This window comes from Acomys russatus, chromosome 4, assembly GCF_903995435.1.
Source record: "Acomys russatus chromosome 4, mAcoRus1.1, whole genome shotgun sequence".
NCBI classification, from domain to species: domain Eukaryota; kingdom Metazoa; phylum Chordata; class Mammalia; order Rodentia; family Muridae; genus Acomys; species Acomys russatus.
This window is the reverse complement of record NC_067140.1, coordinates 68,687,070-68,708,083: the sequence shown is the minus strand read 5'-3', so window position 1 is coordinate 68,708,083 and position 21,014 is coordinate 68,687,070. Positions and strand designations below refer to the sequence as shown.

The window sequence follows — 21,014 nt, the reverse complement described above, 5'->3', positions numbered from 1 at the left end:
CACCAGAATATTAAAGTCCAGCTTTGATATCACCTGGAATAACTGGAGGGACTGAGGCAGGGCATAGATCCCACAGCTGGATGGTGACCTTGCAGACTTACTCTGAAGGGAACCTTCCAGGCTGAACTGATTGCTGGCAATAGTTTCCACTGATGGTGGCAAGTGTCTAAAAAAAGAAAGGGAAAGAAGAGAGAGAAGAAACACACATACACACACACACACACACACACACACACACACACACACTCATAGACACACTTATACTTGATGACGAAATAAGACAGACTCCTGCAGGTAGGTTTCACCAAGCTGCTTCTTTCAAGTTTCTCATACTTTACACATTCACATACATACATACATACGTACATATATACATACACACACACACACACACACACACACATTGGTGGATGGAACACAGCTTATATATCTCAGCAAGCTCTTTCAAGCAGTAGAAAAATTACAATGTGGTTACATTCTATTTCTCTTTAAGTGATTGATTGCAATGAGTAAACATAAGAAAAACATGTCCCCCAATCCCTTCCCATGATCAAATATTTTAAGTATTATGGGTGAGAAACAAACATGGAAAAACAAGTTATTTCCAAGAAGCCATATACATTTGTAACCAAGAAACTTGTTATATGTTAACAGAAATAAGAAACAAGATAACTTCTCAGCCAGCTGTTCTTTACAGACAGGCTGCAATTTGCAGTTACAAAGAAAGAATCAATTCTCTTAAAAAGTAATCTTATAAAGATCTTAAAAGCATCACAAATCTGGGCTGGAGAGATGGCTCAGTGGTTAAGAGCATTGTCTGTTCTTCCAAAGGTCCTGAGTTTAATTCCCAGCAACTACATGGTAACTCACAACCATCTATAATGAGATCTGGTGGCCTCTTCTGGCTTGCAGGTGTACATGCAGGCAGAGCACTGTATACATAATAAATAAATAAATCTTTATTTTTTTTTTTTTTAAGAATCACAAATCTAAACTTCTATCTAAAAATAACCAGCCATCTCTACTTTAAATCCTAAATGTGTTCATCTACTCAATATTTTTTATTAAATTGTATCAGGAAGCTGAGGGCAAAAATAAGAACAAAAAATTAGTCACCTTAAAGTCTACCTTCAGTGAGAGAGTTACATCAACTAGTGCTAATTGGGGTATTCTCTTTGCCCCGCAACTTCAAAAGGTCCCTAGCTTTACTATTAGGAGCATGCTTTTTCTTAACTTCAAATTGTTCCCTAAGATTTTCTGCATCACAGCCACTAGCAAAAACATGTTTACCTAACCTTGTTAAACAATCTATTTTTCCAAATTCTTTCTAAGGGTAGTGATCATTGTTAATAATGTCTACATCTGCAGGTTCTTTTCAAGGTGGTGGTTGAATCATTAATCTGCTCCAGCAGCAATGCCTGAAAGAGATCAGGCACTGTTATTGCGTATGCCAATGATACTGCCCAGTGAGGGGCTGGGAGCCCCCTTATAGTACTCACACAAATCACATATTAAGGGGATTTTAAGGACCTCAAGGGTAACAAGCAGAGCTGTGCTCCATAACAGCATGAAGTAGTTCTCAGGGTTATGCCTCCCCGAGACACACCCATCATGGCTATGCTAACGGGTGGGCCACATTCCATGAATTCTAGAGCTGTTCTGCTGTTCCTCCACCTTGGCCCCCAACAATAGGGCACATGTATGATATCATATGACATTCCTATGAGCAACTCATAAGGATTCTTTTTGCTCCCTTTCCTTGGCAATATTTGGTATTAGTTTTCCATGGCTTTTCTTTTTCTAGTTTTGGCCATTATGGTGGATTTTAGGATTTGATGCTATTATATCCCCCCTTGATTTATTTATTTATTACATATAAAGTGTCCTGCCTGCATGTATGCATACACACCAGAAGAGCATACCGGATCTCATTATAGGTGGTTGTGAGCCATCATTTGGTTGCTGGGAATTGAACTCAGGACCTCTGGAAGAGCAAACAGTACTCTTAACAGCTGAGGCATCTTTCCAGCCCTGCTATTTTTCTTTTAAAGGTAACTTTTCTAAGATATTTAGATAAATACATATCACTTAAGATTTTAAAGCTGACTTCTTAGGCACAGAAGGAATGAAGAAGCCCACTGTGTGGCACTTGGCCACTTCGGGACACTTTTTTTTTTTTTTTAGTGCTATTTCCTCTTCTAGCACTTTTGGGAGCATAGGGAAAGTTTACTAAATTCCTATGACAAACTTCTTGGACCAAGAGGTGTGTGGTTTTCAAATACCTATGACACGCGCCCCCGCCATGTGCTTCCTCTTGAACTATTCTCCTGCTGGGGTGTCTCCCCTTCGACTAACTCAGTCTCTTAATCAACTTCCTCTCTACCTGGTATTTCCCTCAGAAGGAGACCTTTCATGAGGACTCAGGTGCAGGGAGTTTATTTGGAAGATAATCTGAGGCAGCTCAGAGAGACTGACACTAATGAGCTGGCACTGCTGTGCAAAATAGAGGCTTAGTTGTACTGGAGACTTTCTGGGGGATGTGCCTGTGACGTGTTGAGGAAGTGTAGTGTTCACCTCAACTTCCGTGGCCTTCTGGTCCGGGGTTCTCCTTACCGCTGCAGTTCCCAGGCTTATCTGGCTTTCTCTGAGCTATTCCACAGAGGCTCACTGGCTTTGGGTGACTGCTGAGAGCACCTGGTGTAACTCCCATCAAGACTGTTTCTTCCTTGCTCTAAGCCGAGCTAAGTGCCCTTCCTGGGCGTTCCTTCCCAGGGGGTGCTGGCTGCATGCCACAGATGATGGGTAGAGTCCCTGCATCTGTATGGCTGAAAGTCCTGAGAACAAGCCACATTGCCTATCTCACTAGCTGGAGAGCGCAGGGCAGAGTCTGGCACCTGGGGGAAAATGTTCCACGAATAGAAGAGGAAAAGCATGATGGGATTAGGGTGGGCTTTAGTGTTGAGATGGTTAAGGAGAGGGTGGAGACTGGGGAGGGAGCTGAACAGAAATAGAAAATGGAATCATCACAGGGCTGAAGAGCATGCTCAGTGGTTAGAATCACTTACTGCTCTTTCAGGAAGATCTGGTTTTGGTTCCTAGCACCCACATGATACCTCAGAACTATAACTATCCCAGTTCCAAGGGATCCAATGCCATCTTCTGACCATGTTTAGGTTCCTGCATGCACAGAGTGCACATACATACACTTAGGCACACACATAAAATTAAATAAATATTTTAAAGTAAAGTTAAAGCATAAGGATTTTGCAATCCCGGGTTCCCAACACATGGCTAGGGCTTTGGTCAGGGGATTCTCCTGGAAGATCACATGCTTAGTGTTAGAAACACATGATTCAGGGGGAAACAACCAACCAGTAATTACACTTCTCTGGTTGTGTGTAAAAATCGGGGTCAAGGATCTTTGCTCTTAGAAATGTCTTGACCATTTGTCTGGCCCCACCCCAACCCTGTCCATTTTAGAGATAGAAAACTGAGTTCCGTGTGGCTGAGATCACAAGGTTATGGGTTTCTCATTAGTAAGGAAAAGGGTGACCTCACTCTCATAAATCCTTCCAGGCCATTTCTTCACATGGCCCCTCCTGTCTAACCTGCACGGGTGATTAAATCCTTCACTTCCTGAATGCCAAGCACTGGTGAGAACGCTAGGACTTGTGACGGGTGCTGTTCTGTCCCATTCCCAGGACTGCCAGAATATATGCCCCAGATATAAGTTGCCATAGAGATCTTCCAAGGGTGTCTTGTCTGGCTGTGTTCACAGCTCTGGCAGCCTGGAGTAGGTTGACAGGGCCTGGCCAGGTGACTGACTGCCCAGCCAGTGTGTAAGCCCAGCCTTCCAGACGCCAGCAGGCTCTCATTGCAGGCTTCTCCTTCTGCTGCTGGCGTTGGAATTCACGCTAGTAAAAGCTTCATTCTTCTCTGACACTTGAGATAAGCTGGTGAAATGGGAGGGTGATTGTGGGAGGACATGGTACCTGGTCGTCAAGTCTCCGGAAGGGCCCCCTCTCGTAGAATGGTATGCCGCACAAAGGCTTCAAGAGCTCACGGCATCCATGTGGACTCACTGGCAAGCCGCCAGTGAGAAAGTAGGCTTTAGGAGTAAGATATCAGTGTTCCTAAGACTTCAACATGGGGATTTGTGGAATATTTAACATAGGGACTTGCGGGGTGTTTAGAATGCAAAAGTTCACCATGTTTATATATATATACACACACATACACATAAACACACACACACACACACACACACACACACACACACACACACACACACACATATATATATGAACCTGGAGCCTAGCAACAGGAAGTACTTAATTGTAAAGTGTAGGGTGGTGCTGAAAAGCAGAAAATACTATACAAGGACAAGGCTAACTCAATTTACAAAAAAGAATCCTAAACAAGCCCATACGGAGACTGACATCACTTTTCCCAGCATAAGGGGCCTAATTGGATAGAATCAGAAGTCCATGTGTTCAAGCAATAGAGCAACCCAGAGGACCCTGTTTAACCCGTGCATCAGCCTAGGCCAGCTCTGGCCAGCACTGACACAGCAAGCAGCAAGCAACACAACAGCAAGCTGCTTAAGAGGGTCTGAGCTCCAGGAGAGTACAGGGCGATGCTCTCAAGGCCAGGGTTCCCCTTCCCACTCCCCACAAGTGCACAGAGGAGTTTCTCAAGCTCCTATTCTGCAGTCCTTCCAGGTATATGAACGCCCTTCCTCCTTGTGGCCTAGCAGAGCAGGGCACTTACACTTCTGGCCCTTCTTACTGGTGTCTCCACCTGAACTCGGCACTCCCGAGCCGGCTTCAAGGAAGACAATGGCGTCAGCAGGGTAGACAGAGCATATTTCATTCTGAGAGAAGTCTGAGGCTTTGATTCTTGGGTATACAACTCTGTGCAAAGGCAAGGTTAAGGGCCTCAAGGCTGGGCCACTGGAGCCAACCCCCCATTCCTTTTCCTTCCCCATCTTTCTCTCTCTACTTCTACCACTCCCTCCTACTCATCCCTCCCACCCTGACCAACCATTGGTGCAGCCTTTCTAATCCCAGGGCCAGGGCCCAGACTCCTCCTGCCTGGTTCCCCAGTGGAAAGAACAGAGGCAGGGGAGAAATGCTTCTGAACAGCCAGGCTGCAGCTGGCCTAGATGAAACACATTTATTTGAGGCATCGCACGAAGTTGACCTCAAAGGGGACCGACCACCAGTGCCTCATGAGTAATCTCATCAGACCGGTTTGCAAGGTTCCTGGGACTGCTCAGAGCTGCCCAGATAAGCACCTAAGCACGACAGGAGGGGAAACAGGAGGCCCTGGTCCCAAGGTCTATATACAAAGAGCTGGGGATAACAGCCCAGCCTGCTCTCAACCTTCCTGGTGGGCCTGGGAGAACCAGGGAAGGGACCAGGAGCCCTGTGGGAGAACCGCACTGTCTGTGCCAAACAGTTGCTGCAGACAAAGCTGTGCCACCATGTCCCCTCGGGGCACTGGCTGGGTTAGGTAATTGGGATCCACCATCTCAGCCTTGGGGCAGGAATGTCCTTTCTGCATCTCTGGTCTCTATTTATTCCCATCTCTTACCAGAAGCAAACACCAGGTTGTCACTGAACAGGGTCTCAGAGCAGTCTCTCTTCTTGGGGATGCTGGCAAGTGTTTCGGGCTAGATCTAGCTTGAAGACCCCTCTGCAGGTCTGTGGTCACTTCCCTATGGATCTCTGCAAGCCTCTCTGGGGAAACACCCATCCATCAGGAAAGGCAGTTTCTTTCTAATTCATCCTCCAACCATCCCAGCAGATAGGAATCACCTAGAAGAGAGACTAAGATTCCTGGGAGGTGACGTTGCTGCCTCCCTGGGCACCAGCCTTGCCACCCGGTGCCTTTCCTCAAGCTTGCAAAAAAAAGTTTAGGGAGGAAAAGATAAGGATGAGGAGGGTGGGGGAGGGACTGGGGCTGGGGGGGTACCAGGTCTATGGAGGGGGGAGGCCTCAGGAGAGGGAAGGGGGGGGATAAAAACAACAAAAGTCTTAGTGGAGGAGGAGGGGCTTCAGGACTGGAGTATCTCAGGCTCCTCCTGGATGGTGCTGGAGGAGGGGCAGCAGGGAGCTGGGCTGCTTCTCTCTGGCACTCTGAACTGACCCGGGAAGTCCCGGCTCCTGCAATATTCAAAAGAGTGAGGGCCATTAAAGGGGCGACAGGTACCACAGAAACAGCTTCCAGGTAAGTATGGCCTATTCCAGGATGCATTGGCTCCTGGCTTCAATTCCCTAGGAGCCCTGATGGTGGTTTAGAGACTGGTGTTCAGCAGGGAGCCAGGGAGGGAATCTGCTGTGGGCTATCAGGCAGTGACTTCACGCCCAGGGCTTGCTTCCCAAGCCAGCCCCGTAGCCACTGGACTCTCCAGACTGCTGCAGAAGCACAGTGAGCCGAGGACTGACATCCAGTGCTGGCTTCTGTTAGAATCTGTATGGGACCAGGAAATGCTTGGTTGGAGGGTTCCACGTCTTCCAAGTCTCAGGCTCCTATTTTCTTCTGAAAGCGACCCTGAGCTTCCTCCCAAGATAAGGGAGCCCAGAATTTATTTTATGCAAACTAAGAAGTGACTGGGCACTTGTAATGAGAAAAATTAGCCGTGTGTGTGTGTGTGTGTGTGTGTGTGTGTGTGTGTGTGTGTGTGTGTGTGTTTGAGACAGGGTTTCTCTGTGTAACAGTCCTGGCTGTCCTGGACTCGTTTTTTGGAGACCAGGACGGCCTCCAACTCACAGCGATCTGCCTGCCTCTGCCCCCTGAGTGCTGGGATTAAAGGCATGCGCCACCACGCCCCGCTGAGTTCCATATTTTTAATCTCAGCAGAGCTTTTATCTAGGGGCGTCCACAACTAGGACGCAACTGCTTAACCTGGGAGGTTTACAGAGGAAAAGAGAACAGGCAACTTCTCTCAAAAACTCATAGAAGAAGACCAAGGAAGCTTGGGGGGGGGGGGGGGGGGGGGGGGGGGGAGGGCGGGGAGCGTGGCTGGAAGAGTCAGGTCTGGCACGGAAAGGTGAGGGAAGCCTCAGGCTGGAAAAGCAAGGACAAGCAAATGCGGTGGGTCCTGCACCAGAGATAAGGAAAAAGCTGGTGTCCACACACTTTTTTTTGCCATTCGTTCGGGGCTTCCTCTGAAATCATGGGCCATTGGCAGTCTTTCCCTAGAGATTCAACATGAGGCGGACGCTGCTGCTACTGCTAATGGTGCAGAGCCAGAGCCTGGAGGGACTTTCCCAGGAGCCGATTCCCCTCTTCCGACTCACTCAGCCGGGATCCTGGGACAGCCGCGCCACCGACTCGCCCTGCGAGGGTCTCCCTACCACGGGAGCCACGGCCCTGAACCTGGCGAACCACAACCTGGAGCGCCTGCCCAGCTGCCTGCCTCGCACGCTGCGCAGCCTCGACGGCAGCCACAACATGCTGCGCTCCCTCAACACCTCTGAGCTCGGCAGCCTGCCAGAACTGCGCGTGCTCACTCTTCACCACAACCGCATCTCTACCCTGCACTGGGACTATGACATACTGTCCGGGCTGCATGAGCTCGACCTCAGCTACAACCTGCTGCCCGGGCTGCCGCCCTGCGTGGGACCCACGGTGCGCAGACTTCGCTCGCTGGCACTGGCCGGGAACCCACTGCGGGAGCTGCAGCCACGGACCTTCGCCTGCTTCCCCGAGCTGCAGCTTCTCAACCTCTCCTGCAGCGAGCTGGGCATCATCGCGCAGCAGGCCTTCGCTGGGGAGGGCGGTGGGCCCCTGGCGGCGCTGGAGGTCTTGGACCTGAGCGGCACCCACCTCGAGCAAGGTGAGTGAGGTTGTGAGGAGGGCTACACTTGCGCCCAGGTTGTCGGGAGGGGCAGAAGAGGGTTGGGGGTCAGGGCTGCGTTCTTTCAGAGGTGGCCCTGGGGAAATCAGGCAGGTGGCCCCATGTGCCCAAAGTGCTGCACAATCACAGAACTGCTGACAATCTCTAGATTTTATATATAGGAGGAAACTAATGCACAGAATGGTGGCGTGACTTGTCCCCAGATTCAAGGCCAAGCATTTCTGCAGGGAGAGCTCAACAACCGTGTCACTGAGTTCTGGCTGGCTGGACACTATGGGATGGCGAGGTGAAGCTGGTATTGGGGCTGATGAAGAGATGAACTTAGCCCAAAGTATACTGAAGATGAATTCATTGACACACATACACAAACCCATTGTTTCTATGGATAGCGTATCTTTCCCACAGGATGCAAGAGGGAGGTGGCTTTGATTCACAAGCATACTTTTACTGTTCTTTTAAAAAACACTTCATGTATCCATAACCACTTGCTCACCGCAGCTGTGTGAGGAAGAGTAGCAGGGGGCTAGAGATAACAAGAAATTCAGAAAGAGATATGATCTCCATATATTGGGAGAGGACAAAATTGAGTTCCTGGGGCCTCCTCCAACCACGGGCCTTTTCTTCCTTACGTATGTGCCTCGAAGGCTCTGCACTCTTGGGAGGTATCAGAGCTAAGTTTGGCCATTTTGTGTGTGGAGTCTAACCTGAGGCTGTTGCTTTTAATTATCTGTATTACCTGTATTATCAGTAGGGCCTGGCTAGCAATCAATTAAGACGCTGACACTTGGTATATTTTAAGAGAGCCCCAGTTAACCTGGGGCAGGGCAGACATTAATCCTCTAAACTACTTCCCATAGCGGAGCAGGTATGTGATACCTGCCCAAATCCCATGCCATCTGCTTCTGATAACATCTATCAAGCTACTTCGCATCCATAATCCCAAATACTTGCTAATGTTCTTTATCTGGGTCGAATCTCCATCCATACCGGCCATGTGCTTCTCTTCCATCTAACCCATGGTGGCCTTCTTCTTTCTTCTCCTGAGACCCTCTCTCTTCTCCTGGTCCCGCCCCCCCCCATCTTCTTCCCAGGATACCCCCCCCCCCACCCACCCCCCACCCCCCCCCACCCCCCCGCAAGCCCAGGAACCTTATCCACACCTCTATCTCCTCTGCCCTGCCCAGGTGGGATGGCTTTTTTTTTTTTTTTTTGGTGGGATGGCTTTTTATTAATCCAAAGGTGTGTCACAGAGACAGCAAGCAGTAATTAGCATCAAAATACATTAGCATCACCCAACAATTCACCTTTTCTGTTTAAATAAAAAAGGTCATTTCTTTTATATACAGTAAGTACAATTATGAAAAATTATTTTTAAAAAACCAATAGGTAAAGCAAACATACATAATGTTTAATCAAAAGGTATTTGGCAACATTGAAGAAAATATTATTTATTCTATCTTGGTGAGCCTAAAGTTTTGAACTAAATCACTATCTATCAAAACTTAAATCTATCAACCTAAAAGTATTTATCTAGACAAAAAGCATCTTCTTAACTCCTAAACAACTAAGCTTAATTTTAAAATTAACAATCTGGTCTTCAACCCCATCAGAGACTTGAGAAGGAATAAATTTAATTACCTGATTAAATAGGAAGTGCAGGTTAGCAGCTTCCAAAATGAAAAAATGGCAGAGACAGTTTACTGCCTGGCAGGTCACCCAAAACTCTCTATAACATTGAAGCATCATCTTCAGCTTTCTGGCCCAGTATATTTGACAGACATATTTGTGGGACAGGAACTATTGAGGACTTGCTTACCCTGTCTTGGCAGAGTCTGGCTGCATCCAAGCTTGCCCTTTTTTAGGCAGAACTCCGTTTTGGGGAGAAATGAGGACATTTTTTGTCCAGTGGCTGTTTTGCCACACTCAAAGCGATCTCCACAAGAAGGTTCTTTAATGTTCATCATCTTCTTAATGGAGGCTGGGTGTTGCCAGGAGTCAACCTATCTTATTGTCAAAGAATCTTTAAAGTAATAAAAACATTTTAAAATGTCATATTCTGTAGGTCTCTGAGGTTTTTGAAGGCCATATCTAACTATAGAATAATATCTGTTAACCCTAGGATGTATATTCCTATACTTGACATAACCATGAATTAATCAACAATTGACTTGTATCACTTAATTATTCTAAACAGCCTACATTAACACTATCAGAGTATTGGTAGTAAGCCATGCATTAATTGAGTTGTATGTGTATAATACCTCATAGTAAAGTAAAAATATGACGTGTGAAGAATAATTTTAAATTCGAATTTTATTTCAACATATCAAAATTAAACTTATTTTGCTTCAATATACAAAATTCTATATCAATGAATTAAAAATTAACCTTTTTTATGAGTAAAAATTAAGGCCTTAAGTTGAGGAGTAGATTCAATAATCTGCTTTTTGTCATATCATCCCTACATATCTCTATACTCTTCTTTCTTTCTTTGTAACCCCTGTCTCCACACCTTTTAATGACAATATTTATCTATAGCCCAAGAAAGCAACCAAAAACCTACCCAGCCCCCTTTATGGAAGTGGAGTGTCGGTCTCAAAGTTTCTTCATGCTGACTTGGAGCAGAGAATACCTGTACAGGGTTCCAAATAAAACTGGGGTGGGGGGGGGGGGAAGGTTAAACAAGCAAAGAATAGTATTTGTGGTCCAGTCTCTAAATGTTGAGAAATTCCAGGCTTAATATAAGTCCTGTGTTGGACAGTCTGAAATGCTGGACCAATTTGGATCAAGAGCCTTCTTTGAAGCTGTCTTTTTTTTTTTTTTTTTTGATGAGGAACAGCAATTAAAGCACTTGGGCCTGGAATATGAAGGATGCAGGATGTCAACATCTCAGCATGCTGGAGAAATGAATCCTGTCAGGTCTGATCCAGTGTCAGTGTCCAGTTCTTTTCTTCTGAAAACATATAACTTCTCACAAGCATTATATAGCCTATAAATGTATTAGGTATGCAGGATGTACATGTCTCAGCCAGCCTCAGAGCTATCTCCATGTAGTGAGATTAGCAATATAAGTTATCTGCCTGTTCTGCAGTTTGAATTCATGCAAACTCACTTAAGTTAGCAGTCTCTCTTTTATCCAGGTCTGTTTTATTTTGGCCCCTTGTAAAGATGAAACATAGCATCACCATGAGGCTGTGACTTAAGCAGGCTTGGAGATAATGTCCCAAGTAGCAGCTTACAGCTCTTTGGCCTTGAGTCATCCTTGCTTCTCTGTGGTCATAACCAATGTGGGCTGTAAGAAAGGATTAGGCACAGCTGAGGAAAGGTCTCTTCAGCTGTTGTACCAGTGACTTCATCCTGTCACTGGTTTCTTTATTGCTGTTCTGGTCCCCTGGCAGGGTTTTGTGCCTTGCTGTGATGGATAAATTCCCTTTGATTTCAGTTGAATCCGGGTGGATCAGAAACCTGCCAATGCTCAAGTCCCTCTACCTGAGAAAGATGCCCAGGCTGAAGACACTGCAGGGAGACATTTTCAAGATGACTCCCAACCTGCAGCAGCTGGATTGTCAAGACTCTCCAGCACTTACTTCCGTCCACACAGAGATCTTCCAAGACACACCCTTTCTACGGGTCCTTCTGTTCCAGAAGTAAGTGGTTCTAAGCCCAGGCTGACCCTGTAGGGCAGATGTTGTCCACTATAATATATTGAATTTTATATGCTATCCCAGCCCTTCCTGTTTCTGAAGCTGCTCTCGCAAATCCCTTCTAGGCTTCTGTTCTCCCCTATCTTTCCCGAGGCATCGTAAGCAGGTTCCAGACCACCCCCCAGCCTAATAACTAGCAGTGAGGAGACGAGGATGCCAGGCCGTCTCTCCTCTGCAACCCCCTCCTTTCCCCACACGGTGCCCTGTTTCAGTGCATCCCATGGTATGAGTAGGGTTAGGAGGGAAGGCGAGAGGGTAGGAAGGTTTAACCGTGCAGAAGGAGCTGGAGTCGGTCCTCTTATTCTAGTGGCAGCCATCAGCTTGACTTCTCAGAGGGCACTGAAGATGAGCTCAGGCCACTTCCTGTCAGTGGGGCTAACACCTGAGACTTGTCATTTGACGTAGAAGCGTGGCCTCTTTTCTCCCTCATGTTAGGAATGCGAATTAGAGGAGCTTTCAAAGCACTGTCCAATCTCATCTTCCCTCTTTAATTGAGTTTGCAGGTTGGTAAAGGGCCTCTTTGTCTTGAAAGGGGTGTGGAGTCTTTGGGATCTGGGTACCTCAGCAGGTTCCTTACTGAGTGCGCTCAGCCCTTGTGGATTCTGTTGAAGACAAGCCTAGAACAGCCCTACCTGAAATGATCCAGTTACTTAACAGTCTGTTCTGTGTCACTGGCCATTTGCAAAAGATGAAAAAGCAGCAGCATTGAGCCTTAGTTCTGCTGTGAGGTTCTGTGTTCCTTGACCCGCTTCGGTCCAGCACTTCTCAGAGGATGAATGCTTGCCTCCCAGAGTCCACTGAGGCAGTGTCTCAGAGGCACTAAAGGGCTTACCAGGTTGTGGCTAAGGGTGGTGTCATGGGTAGAAATCCCAGGGAAGCCTGGGAGTGGCTCTTCTCTTTTGCCCAATGCAGGTGCCAAAGATGGAGCTCTATTTCCTTCATTCAGTAAGCGACCAGTGGGTGTACGTGGTGTGGAGGCAAAACACTTTGTTTCTCTGACTCCTTTGAGCTTGGTAAAAATAAAAAAGTCAAAGGAAAAGGAATCAACCATGGGAAACTGGTACTCGCTCTGGGGCTTTTCACCTGGGAAAAGCAAATGGGAGCTCTTGAGTCCGCTCCTGGAGGATAGTAGGTGACTATAGAATTGGTAAAGGAGGCTGCTCAGAGAGAAAGTGCTTGCAAGCACAAAGACCCGAGTCCCAATCTCCAGCACCACAGGCATGGTGGTGGACATACGTAACAGCGGCATAGGGATGCACAGATAGGTAGGTCCCTGGAGGTTGCCGGCCGGCCAGCCTCAGCTAAACAGCAAGCTTCAGGCTCGCTGCAGAGACCCTGTCTCAAAAAACAAGTGGAAGGCGATTGAAAACACCCTGATGCCAACCTCTGACCTCCACAGGCACATGCATGGATACACATCCCCAGGTACACATCAACATGCCTACTCCTTCCTCTCCACACAAATGATAATACTGACTTGTGGGGATGATGATGATGATGATGATGATGATGATGGATAACGGTGGTGGTAAAGCTGATGTTGATGCTGAAGATGGTGGTCATGACAGTAATGATGACAATATGGTTCTGGCTCTGAAGAAGACCACAATTAGTATAGGAAGCTGATGTCTGCTAACTATCACAAGCCATCAAGAACCCACAACAGAAGCACACACCCTGTGTTGTGTCCTCAAGCAGGTGGTGGCAGCAGTCCATGGGGCTGGGTAAGAGAGGCTTCTCTCGGAAGGATATGAGTGAGCCATAGCTCTTTGCAGCTCATGTTGCCATGGTGAATTGTACATGAACGTGAAGGGTGGGGAATTAAAATGTGAGGGAGTCAAGGAGCTCAGAAATGGTGAGGAGCCCAGGTCAAACATTCTGTTAGACTCCAGGGAAGAAACAGGAGAGAGCCAGGAGTGGATCCGCCATTGTGAGGCACAAGAAACTGTACATATGCCTAGAGCAGTTCTCCCACTTCTCTGTAGGCATGGCCATGACAGTATGATGGCTCATCGTCACCCACCAGAAGCTTGACACTGGAAGCTTGGCGACTTACTAGAGCCAGCACTGTATTAGCAAAAGGTAGACACACAATAGAAAACATTGAGAGTTGGGGTTTGTTTCGCCTACTCTAGGCTGACCTCCCAGGTGGTAAGAGGTTCATGGAGAGAGGTCCACACCCAGTTGAGGCTCTCTATAGGTGATTGTCTTAGGGTTTCTATGGCTGCAAGGAAGCACCATGACCAAAAGCAAGTTGGGGGAGAAAAGGATCTATTGAGCTTACACTTCCGCATTGTTGTTCATCACCAAAGGAAGTCAGGACAGGAATTAAACAGGGCAGGAACCTGGAGGCAAGAGCTGATGCAGTGGCATGGAGGGGTGCTGCTTATTAGCTTACTCCCCATGGCTTGCTTAGCCTGCTTCCTTATAGAAGCCAGGACCACCAGGCCAGGGATGGCACCACCCACAATGCACTGGGCCCTCCCGCATTGATCACTAATTGAGAAGATGCCCTACAGCTGGATCTCATGGAGGCATTTACTCAACCAAAGCTTTCTCTCTGATGACTCTCTCTTGTGTCAAGTTGACACACAAAACCAACCAGTACAGTCATGTATCCCTATATCATCTGGCCCTGGTGAGGCTGCCCAGACCACAGGAACTACCAAGTCACCCCAAGAATCATGTGAATGAAAAGGGGGGAAGAGCATTTGTAAGCTTCTAAGTTTGGGTCAGATCATCTACTTAACAAGAACTAACTACAACCTAGAAAATATTTCCAGGGCAAACTTCTTACAGATGACTTTAGCTGTCAATTCCTTTCTTGTCCCAAATACACTTTAAGGCAGATATGGTGGTGCAGGCCTTTAACTCCAGTAGAGGCTGGCAGATCTCTGTGAGTTCAAGGTCAGCCTGGTCTACATAGCAGCTTCTGGCCAACCAGGGCTACATAGTAAGACCCTGTCTCAAAATAAATAAGTAAATAGGATAAAATACACTTTGCGCTGTGTATTTTAAGAGTTCTGAATGGCAGCTCCTATCAGTCAGTCACTGGAGATGGTGATGGTTCGAGGGCCTCGTTCTTGAAACGATGGCAGGATGCTGCTGCCATCTGTGATGTCATCAGCGATGTCCTCATTTTTTCTTCACACTGAACTTCAGTGCCACCTGTGAGGACTAACAGTCTAAAGAGGAAATGTCAGTGGAGTTGAAATACAGGCTGGGCCCCTGACACAGGCAGGCCTGTAGAGTGCTAACTGCAGAGCCAGTGGGCAGAGTGGCTTCCTGTTGACTCACAGCTTTCCTCACAGGCTCCTGCAAGTGAGCGTACAGTCAGGTCTTGTTCAGCTGTGTCTTCCTACAGTGCAGGGGAAAGACTTGACTGATGTATTCAACAGATAGCATGCCTAAGTCACAAGAGGCAAACAAGCGCTACCTGGTACGCTAATCAAGGCCTCTATAACTATTGGCATTGTGCCATCAGCTATGGCCCAGCTCTGGCACTCAACTGCTTTCTCATTTCTGTCTACATCACATTTGCTAATATCTTACTGGCCTAAGTGTGTCACCAAGTTTCAAGGGTTAGAGAATTACATACTAGTTTCTGGTGGGGAGAGATGAAATCACACTGCAAAGGTATGTGCCTACAGAGAAAAGAGGGCCTATGGCCATTTTTATAATAGTCTACTGTACCCAGTGATAACAGACCCACTCCGGGCTCTGTCCTCTTTCTTCCCTGGAGTTCAAGAGAATCTTTGTCCTAGACTCACGCTACTCTTTGGGCCTCATGGCTTGTCCAGTGGTGTTTTCACTAAGTTTCAGGTTGAAGTATATACAGCTCAGTGGTAAAATGCATACCTAGTGTGTGGCTCTGAGTTCAACCCCCAGCACTGGTGTATAACAATAGCATTTTCTATCTACTTTTCGTGTAGATATTTGTATTTACTCACACGTTCATTACCACAGACTCTTGATTAAAGCACTTGGCGAGGGGGCATTTTCTTTATCTCCTCTCTCTCTCTCTCTCTCTCTCTCTCTCTCTCTCTCTCTCTCTCTCTCTCTCTGTCTCAGATTTAATTTTTGGAGGGCTGGAGAGATGGCTCAGTGGTTAAGAGCAGTGGCTGCTCTTCCAGCGGACCTGAGTTCAATTCCCAGCACCCACATGGTGGCTCACAACCATCTGTAATAGGGTCTGATGCCCTCATCTGTCATGGAGGCATACATGTAAATAGAGCACTCCTATGTATAAAATATGTAAATATTCTTTTGTTTTGTTGTTTGGTTGGTTGGTTGGTTTTTTTTTTTCAAGACTGGGGTTCTCTGTGTAGTCTTAGCTGTCCTGGACTCACTTTGTAGACCAGGCTGGCCTCAAACTCACAGAGACCTGCCTCTGCTGAGATTACAGGTGTGTGCCACTGTGCCCAGCTATAAATATCCTCTTAAGGATTTAATTTTTTGTTTTTACTTTATATGTAGGGTTGCTGTGCCTGTATGTATCATGGATGCCAGAGATGCAAGATCCTCTGGAGCTGGAGAGATTGATGGTTGTTAGCCACCATGTGGGTGCTGAGAACTGAACCCAGGTCCTCTAGAAAAGCAGCCCCTGGGCCACCTCTCCCACCCTGGTGGGAGCTCTGTGAACCTGATTGTTGACACTGAACCTAAAAGCCTTACTTAACTGACTTGTGTGCCTGTGTATGTGTCGTTTCAGCTGCAACCTGAGCTCCTTTGGTCCTTGGACTGTGAATTCCTCCCAGGTCTTGTCTGTCAGCCTCTTTGGCAACCCTCTCACTTGCAGCTGTGAGCTGGCTTGGCTTCTCATGGATGCAAACAAAACTATCTTACACAGGTAACACATTTACCAAGCAGATGGCTGGGAGGTGAGGGCCAATTCTGCTGAGCTGGAGCTGCTCCAGTTTGGGTCTTGCCCATCTGACCATGTGGACACTCGCCCCAGTGTAGTCACATTGTGGGGGTGGAGGCTCTGCTTCTATTCCAGAGCTTCTATTGCCAGAAAGGGCAAAGAACATGGGGAAATGGACTCGGAAGCTTTTAAATGAACCAAGCTGTCACATGGTGCTCACCACTTCCAACTCATTCATTGGCCAGCAGTTGGTGGATAGGACACACCTAGCTGCAAAGGAGGCTGGGCAATGTAGTCTGCATGCCCAATGGGAAAAGGAAAAACAGTTGTATCATTTCCATTTCACAAACAAGGGAATGGAGCCAAAACAAGTGAGATACTAGATAAAGTCAAGTAGCTGTTGGATGAAGGAGGTAGTAATCATCTTTGTCTACAGCCACCAGGCCCACTGACCACCCAAGAGAGAGCCTAGCTTCCGCACTTGGCCATTCATCCAAAGGCTAGTATGCTTTCAAAGCATTTTCCTGGCAGGAAACATATTCTAATAGTATTTCTTGTTTTAGGAGAGCTTTTACTTAAGCTGGGCACAGTGGCACACACCTGTAATCCCAGCACTCAGGGAGGCAGAGGCAGGCGGATCTCTGTGAGTTCAAGGCCAGCCTGGTCCAGGACAGCCAAGGCTACACAGAGAAACCATACCCAAGCTGGGTGCTAAGGATCTAGGGATATCACCCATCACAAGCACTCCTTAAATCACCTCCACCAGATAATTGCTCCTTTTTGGGACTCAACCATCCTTAAAAGTCCAGCTGTGGTGTGGGGCTCTTCACTTCCAAACTCCCTACTTTGTTTCCAAGGGCTAGCACCCAATCCCTTGACAGTCAAGGGCTCACTATGATGTTTAAAAACATGTTGGGAGTGCAGGCTAAAGCCTGAAAGTCTGGCTTCCTTCCACTTCTGACTGTAGATATGACCGTGTTGCACTCTGTAGGGGTAACAGCTCTTACTGCACAGTGCTTTGCCAGGTGTATGTTCCGCCGCTGCTGTGGCTTCTTGGGCAGTGAGCACCTCCTTCTTTCCTTCTCTGCATAGACAAAGGGATGACAGGAACTTCTTTCACAGGTCTCCTGGGCCAATAAAGTGATGTCACTAAGCAATACCGGGTAAAGATGTGTTGGCAGAGGAGACATGCCCTCCCTCCCCCTGCCCCCCCCCATCAAGGATTCAAAACCCTGAAATCCAGGTATTTCCTAATGATTGGTTTCCCTTCCAGGGCAGCCAATACCATGTGTGAGCCTGCTTCAGGATCCAAGGGCACCTTCTCAGGCCCTCTCTCCCTCTCCCAGATACCCAGTGTGTGCAGGTCAGACCAAAGCACCACCCTCCTGCCTTCAAACCCATCCAACTTTGATCTCTCAGTTTCTGCGCCACAGACACAGGGGCCTTCCATTGGACAGAGCACGACCCTGTCTGCTCAGTCCGGAGGAAGCCAACAAAATATCACCAAGGTCCCCTCCCTCACCATAGTTTCACTTGCACAAGGGTCATGGATGCAGGGAGATACTTCGGGGAAAACTGCCCAGTCCACTACTGCCTCTGTGACAGTTTACAGTCCCTCCAGGGCTCTGCCTGGTGCTTCCAGCACAGGGACAGAGCGAACTGCCACCCATTTCCTTGAGCCCAGTGTCTCATCTGTCCCTACCCCACTTGTCAGCAAATATCTTGGACCCTTGCCTACTTCACCGAACCCCAGAAGCACATCTCCGACCAATCAGAGGATGCAAGCAACCCCCAAGGCTCTCCACACGGATCCAACACAGGAAGAGATTCCAGTCTTGCTATTAGACGATGACAGTGAGGAAGGTGAGACTTGGAGCCAGGTGGCAGCACCTCACCAGGATGTCTCTTGTGATTACCAACCCTGCAAGCACCTGCAGACCCCATGTGCAGAGCTGCAGAGTCGTTTCAGATGCCGTTGCCCTGGTCTCAGTGGGGAGGATGTCATCCCAGACCCTCCTAAGCTGCAGGGGGTGTCAGAAGTGACTGACACATCAGTGCTCATCCACTGGTGTGCCCCCAACTCAGCAGTGCTCTGGTACCAAATCCACTACTTGGCAGAAGGAGGATCTAGGAACCAGTCAGTAGTGGACATCTATGCTACAGCCCGACAGCACCCCCTGTACAGGCTGTCACCAGGCACCACCTACCATGTGTGTGTACTGGCGGCTAACAAGGCTGGCCTGAGCCAGTCGCAGGCCTCAGGCCAGAAGAGGTCATGTGCCACTTTCACAACCAAGCCCAGCTCTGTGGTCATCTTCTGGGGACTGTGTACCGCCAGTGCCCTGTTACTTGTTAGCACCATGGTGCTATCTGTGTGTCTCTGGAGGTGGCGCTGGAAGCCACACAGGCAGCTCTATGACACACACCTGGTGGCCTTCAAAAACCCAGCCAGGGCTGAGGAAGTAGCTCAGTGGTAGTGACTTGCCTAGACCGAGCAAGGCCTTGGGTTTAGTCCCTAACATCCAAATCAAACACACTTAAAGCCTTGGGCTTTTCTCCATCAACCAAATTAAACAACAACCCAGCCTGTGACCACCTGCCAAGGCTGTAGATCTTCAATTATGCCAGCTTCTTTCTTCCAAACCAGGAAGAATGATCTGGTGCTTAAAGACAACACAGCTCCAAATTGCCTGAAGCCACCATGCCTGTAACTGTTTTCACTAACTTGAAGGCCAACACCATTGTCATTCTATGTTGTCTCCTTGGGGTTTTTCAACAGTGTCCCCCTCAGTACCCAGTGGGATACTGCATGGAAGGAGATGGGATAAGACAAAGCAATTGTAGCAAGGACCACAACTTCTTTTGCAAGTGCCATCCCTAAGTTTCTTGTGTGGAAGAATCCCGTGGACCCTCATTTTAGCAAATGAGTTCTGATGGTCAGGAGATGGCCAAAGGAGGAGCTATTAATGGATTCTCAAGGCCTTCTGGATTTATTACTTGCATTTTAGTTCCATGTAGTTAAAACTGGCCTGATTGTAACATTTGTGAAACACAGGAAAAGGCTATCTGCTTCCAGGGCTTCCTGAATTTTTCCCAAGACTCAATAGAAAAAAAGTAACAAACTTCGTTGCTTAGAAATGCCTTACTGTGCAGCCCATGCTGGCCTCACACTTGGGATCCTTCTGCCTGTCTTTCCCAATACGAGGATTATAAGCATTTGGGGAGGAGGCAAAATTGAACTTACCACAGTGCTTATTTCTACTGTAAGAATAATTTGTTTGAATCCATCTGTCATCTTCAGAACAGGCTGCAGCACAAACACCATGCTGCAGACAGCAAGCACATCCAAGCCGGACCTGAGCATGATTTGTACTATACACTGCTAAGTGGCTAAGTATTCAAGCACTTTTCAACATCCTAAACTATATCCCTAGTTTCATCAAATGTATGCCCAAGAGAATTGGATTAAGCACTCAAAAGACCTCCCCTAGATCCTGCCTAAAAAATTACAAAAACCAAAAATGTGAACTAGTACTAAGTTCTAAGACATGCAATTAAATGGCCCCAATGTTGTTAGCCTACTCTTAAGAATGAATCTATTCTGTAGAGACATTGAAATAAATTTGCCAATTTGTACACACAAATGTATAATCTAATATTCTCATTTAAATACAATTCCAGCATATTTAATGGACAGAATGTATTTTGTAACAATTCAGGGGCTGGAGAGATGCCTCAGAGGTTAAGAGCACTGGCTGTTCTTCCAAAGGTCCTGAGTTCAATTTCCAGCAACCACAAGGTGGCTCACAACCATCTAAAATGAGATCTGGTACCCACTTCTGGTATACAGGCACACATGCAGGCAGAATACTGTATAAATAAAAAATAAATCTAAAAAAATTTTTTTCAGTATAAAAAGTCCTGAGGACATTTGGACTCTAAGAGTAGATACGGAAAACATGTTGACCAGAGCTAGATTAACCCCCTTCATATGAAGGATACTATGGGTCAACAATAACCATAATAAGCAAATATAATAAAGCAGAGTAAACATCTAATTTCCTCCACCAGCACTTTGCCATCTTTTTATTTGACATTTCTATGGGCTCACCATCCTGGATGCTCCAGCAGTCCTTCTGTCTGCAGCCTCAGCAGCTCCCAGTTAGGAAACTGCACAGGAGAGTTGAGGCAGAAGCAACGGCAGCCTTGCCCCATCCTTCTCTTGCCCCTGTGATTCAACGGTAGGCTTTAGTGTGCTCCAAGCCATGGGTGGTTGCATTAGTTACTTTTCTATTGCTGTGACAAACCACCAAGACCGAGGCAACTTACATAAGGAAAAGTTCCAGATGGGTAAGAATCCGTCATGGCAGAGGAGCTGGCAGCAGCTGGCAGCAGGTAGGCATGGCAGTAGATGCTTAGAGCTGAAGAGTTCAAATCTTGAATCACAAGCAAAAGCAGAGCTAGGACTGGCAATGGGACGTGGCTTTGAGACCCCAGAGCCTGTCCCCAGTGACATACTTCTTCCTCCTCAACCTCCCCAAATGGTGCCACTAACTGGGGACCAAATATCCAAACCTGAGAC

The 21,014-nt window shown here is 47.3% G+C and overlaps 1 protein-coding gene across 1 annotated transcript; it reads left to right on the top strand.

Moving 5' to 3' along the window:
- The first annotated feature begins 7,053 nt into the window (after positions 1-7,053).
- Positions 7,054-19,060, top strand: Lrrn4 (leucine rich repeat neuronal 4). Its single transcript, XM_051144691.1, has 4 exons — positions 7,054-7,843; positions 11,307-11,511; positions 16,280-16,417; positions 17,706-19,060. Exons 1-4 carry the CDS (start codon positions 7,216-7,218, stop codon positions 18,907-18,909), a joined length of 2,175 nt encoding a protein of 724 aa, XP_051000648.1. The 5' UTR covers positions 7,054-7,215; the 3' UTR covers positions 18,910-19,060.
- Positions 19,061-21,014: the final 1,954 nt, after the last annotated feature.

What these genes read in the sequence shown, in the direction of transcription:
- Lrrn4 (XM_051144691.1), top strand. Translation starts at nt 7,216, where the DNA reads ATGAGGCGGACGCTGCTGCTACTGCTAATGGTGCAGAGCCAGAGCCTG. An exon ending in CGGCACCCACCTCGAGCAAG is followed by an intron (nt 7,844 to 11,306) that starts GTGAGTGAGGTT and finishes CTTTGATTTCAG; the next exon opens with TTGAATCCGGGTGGATCAGA. An exon ending in CGGGTCCTTCTGTTCCAGAA is followed by an intron (nt 11,512 to 16,279) that starts GTAAGTGGTTCT and finishes GTGTCGTTTCAG; the next exon opens with CTGCAACCTGAGCTCCTTTG.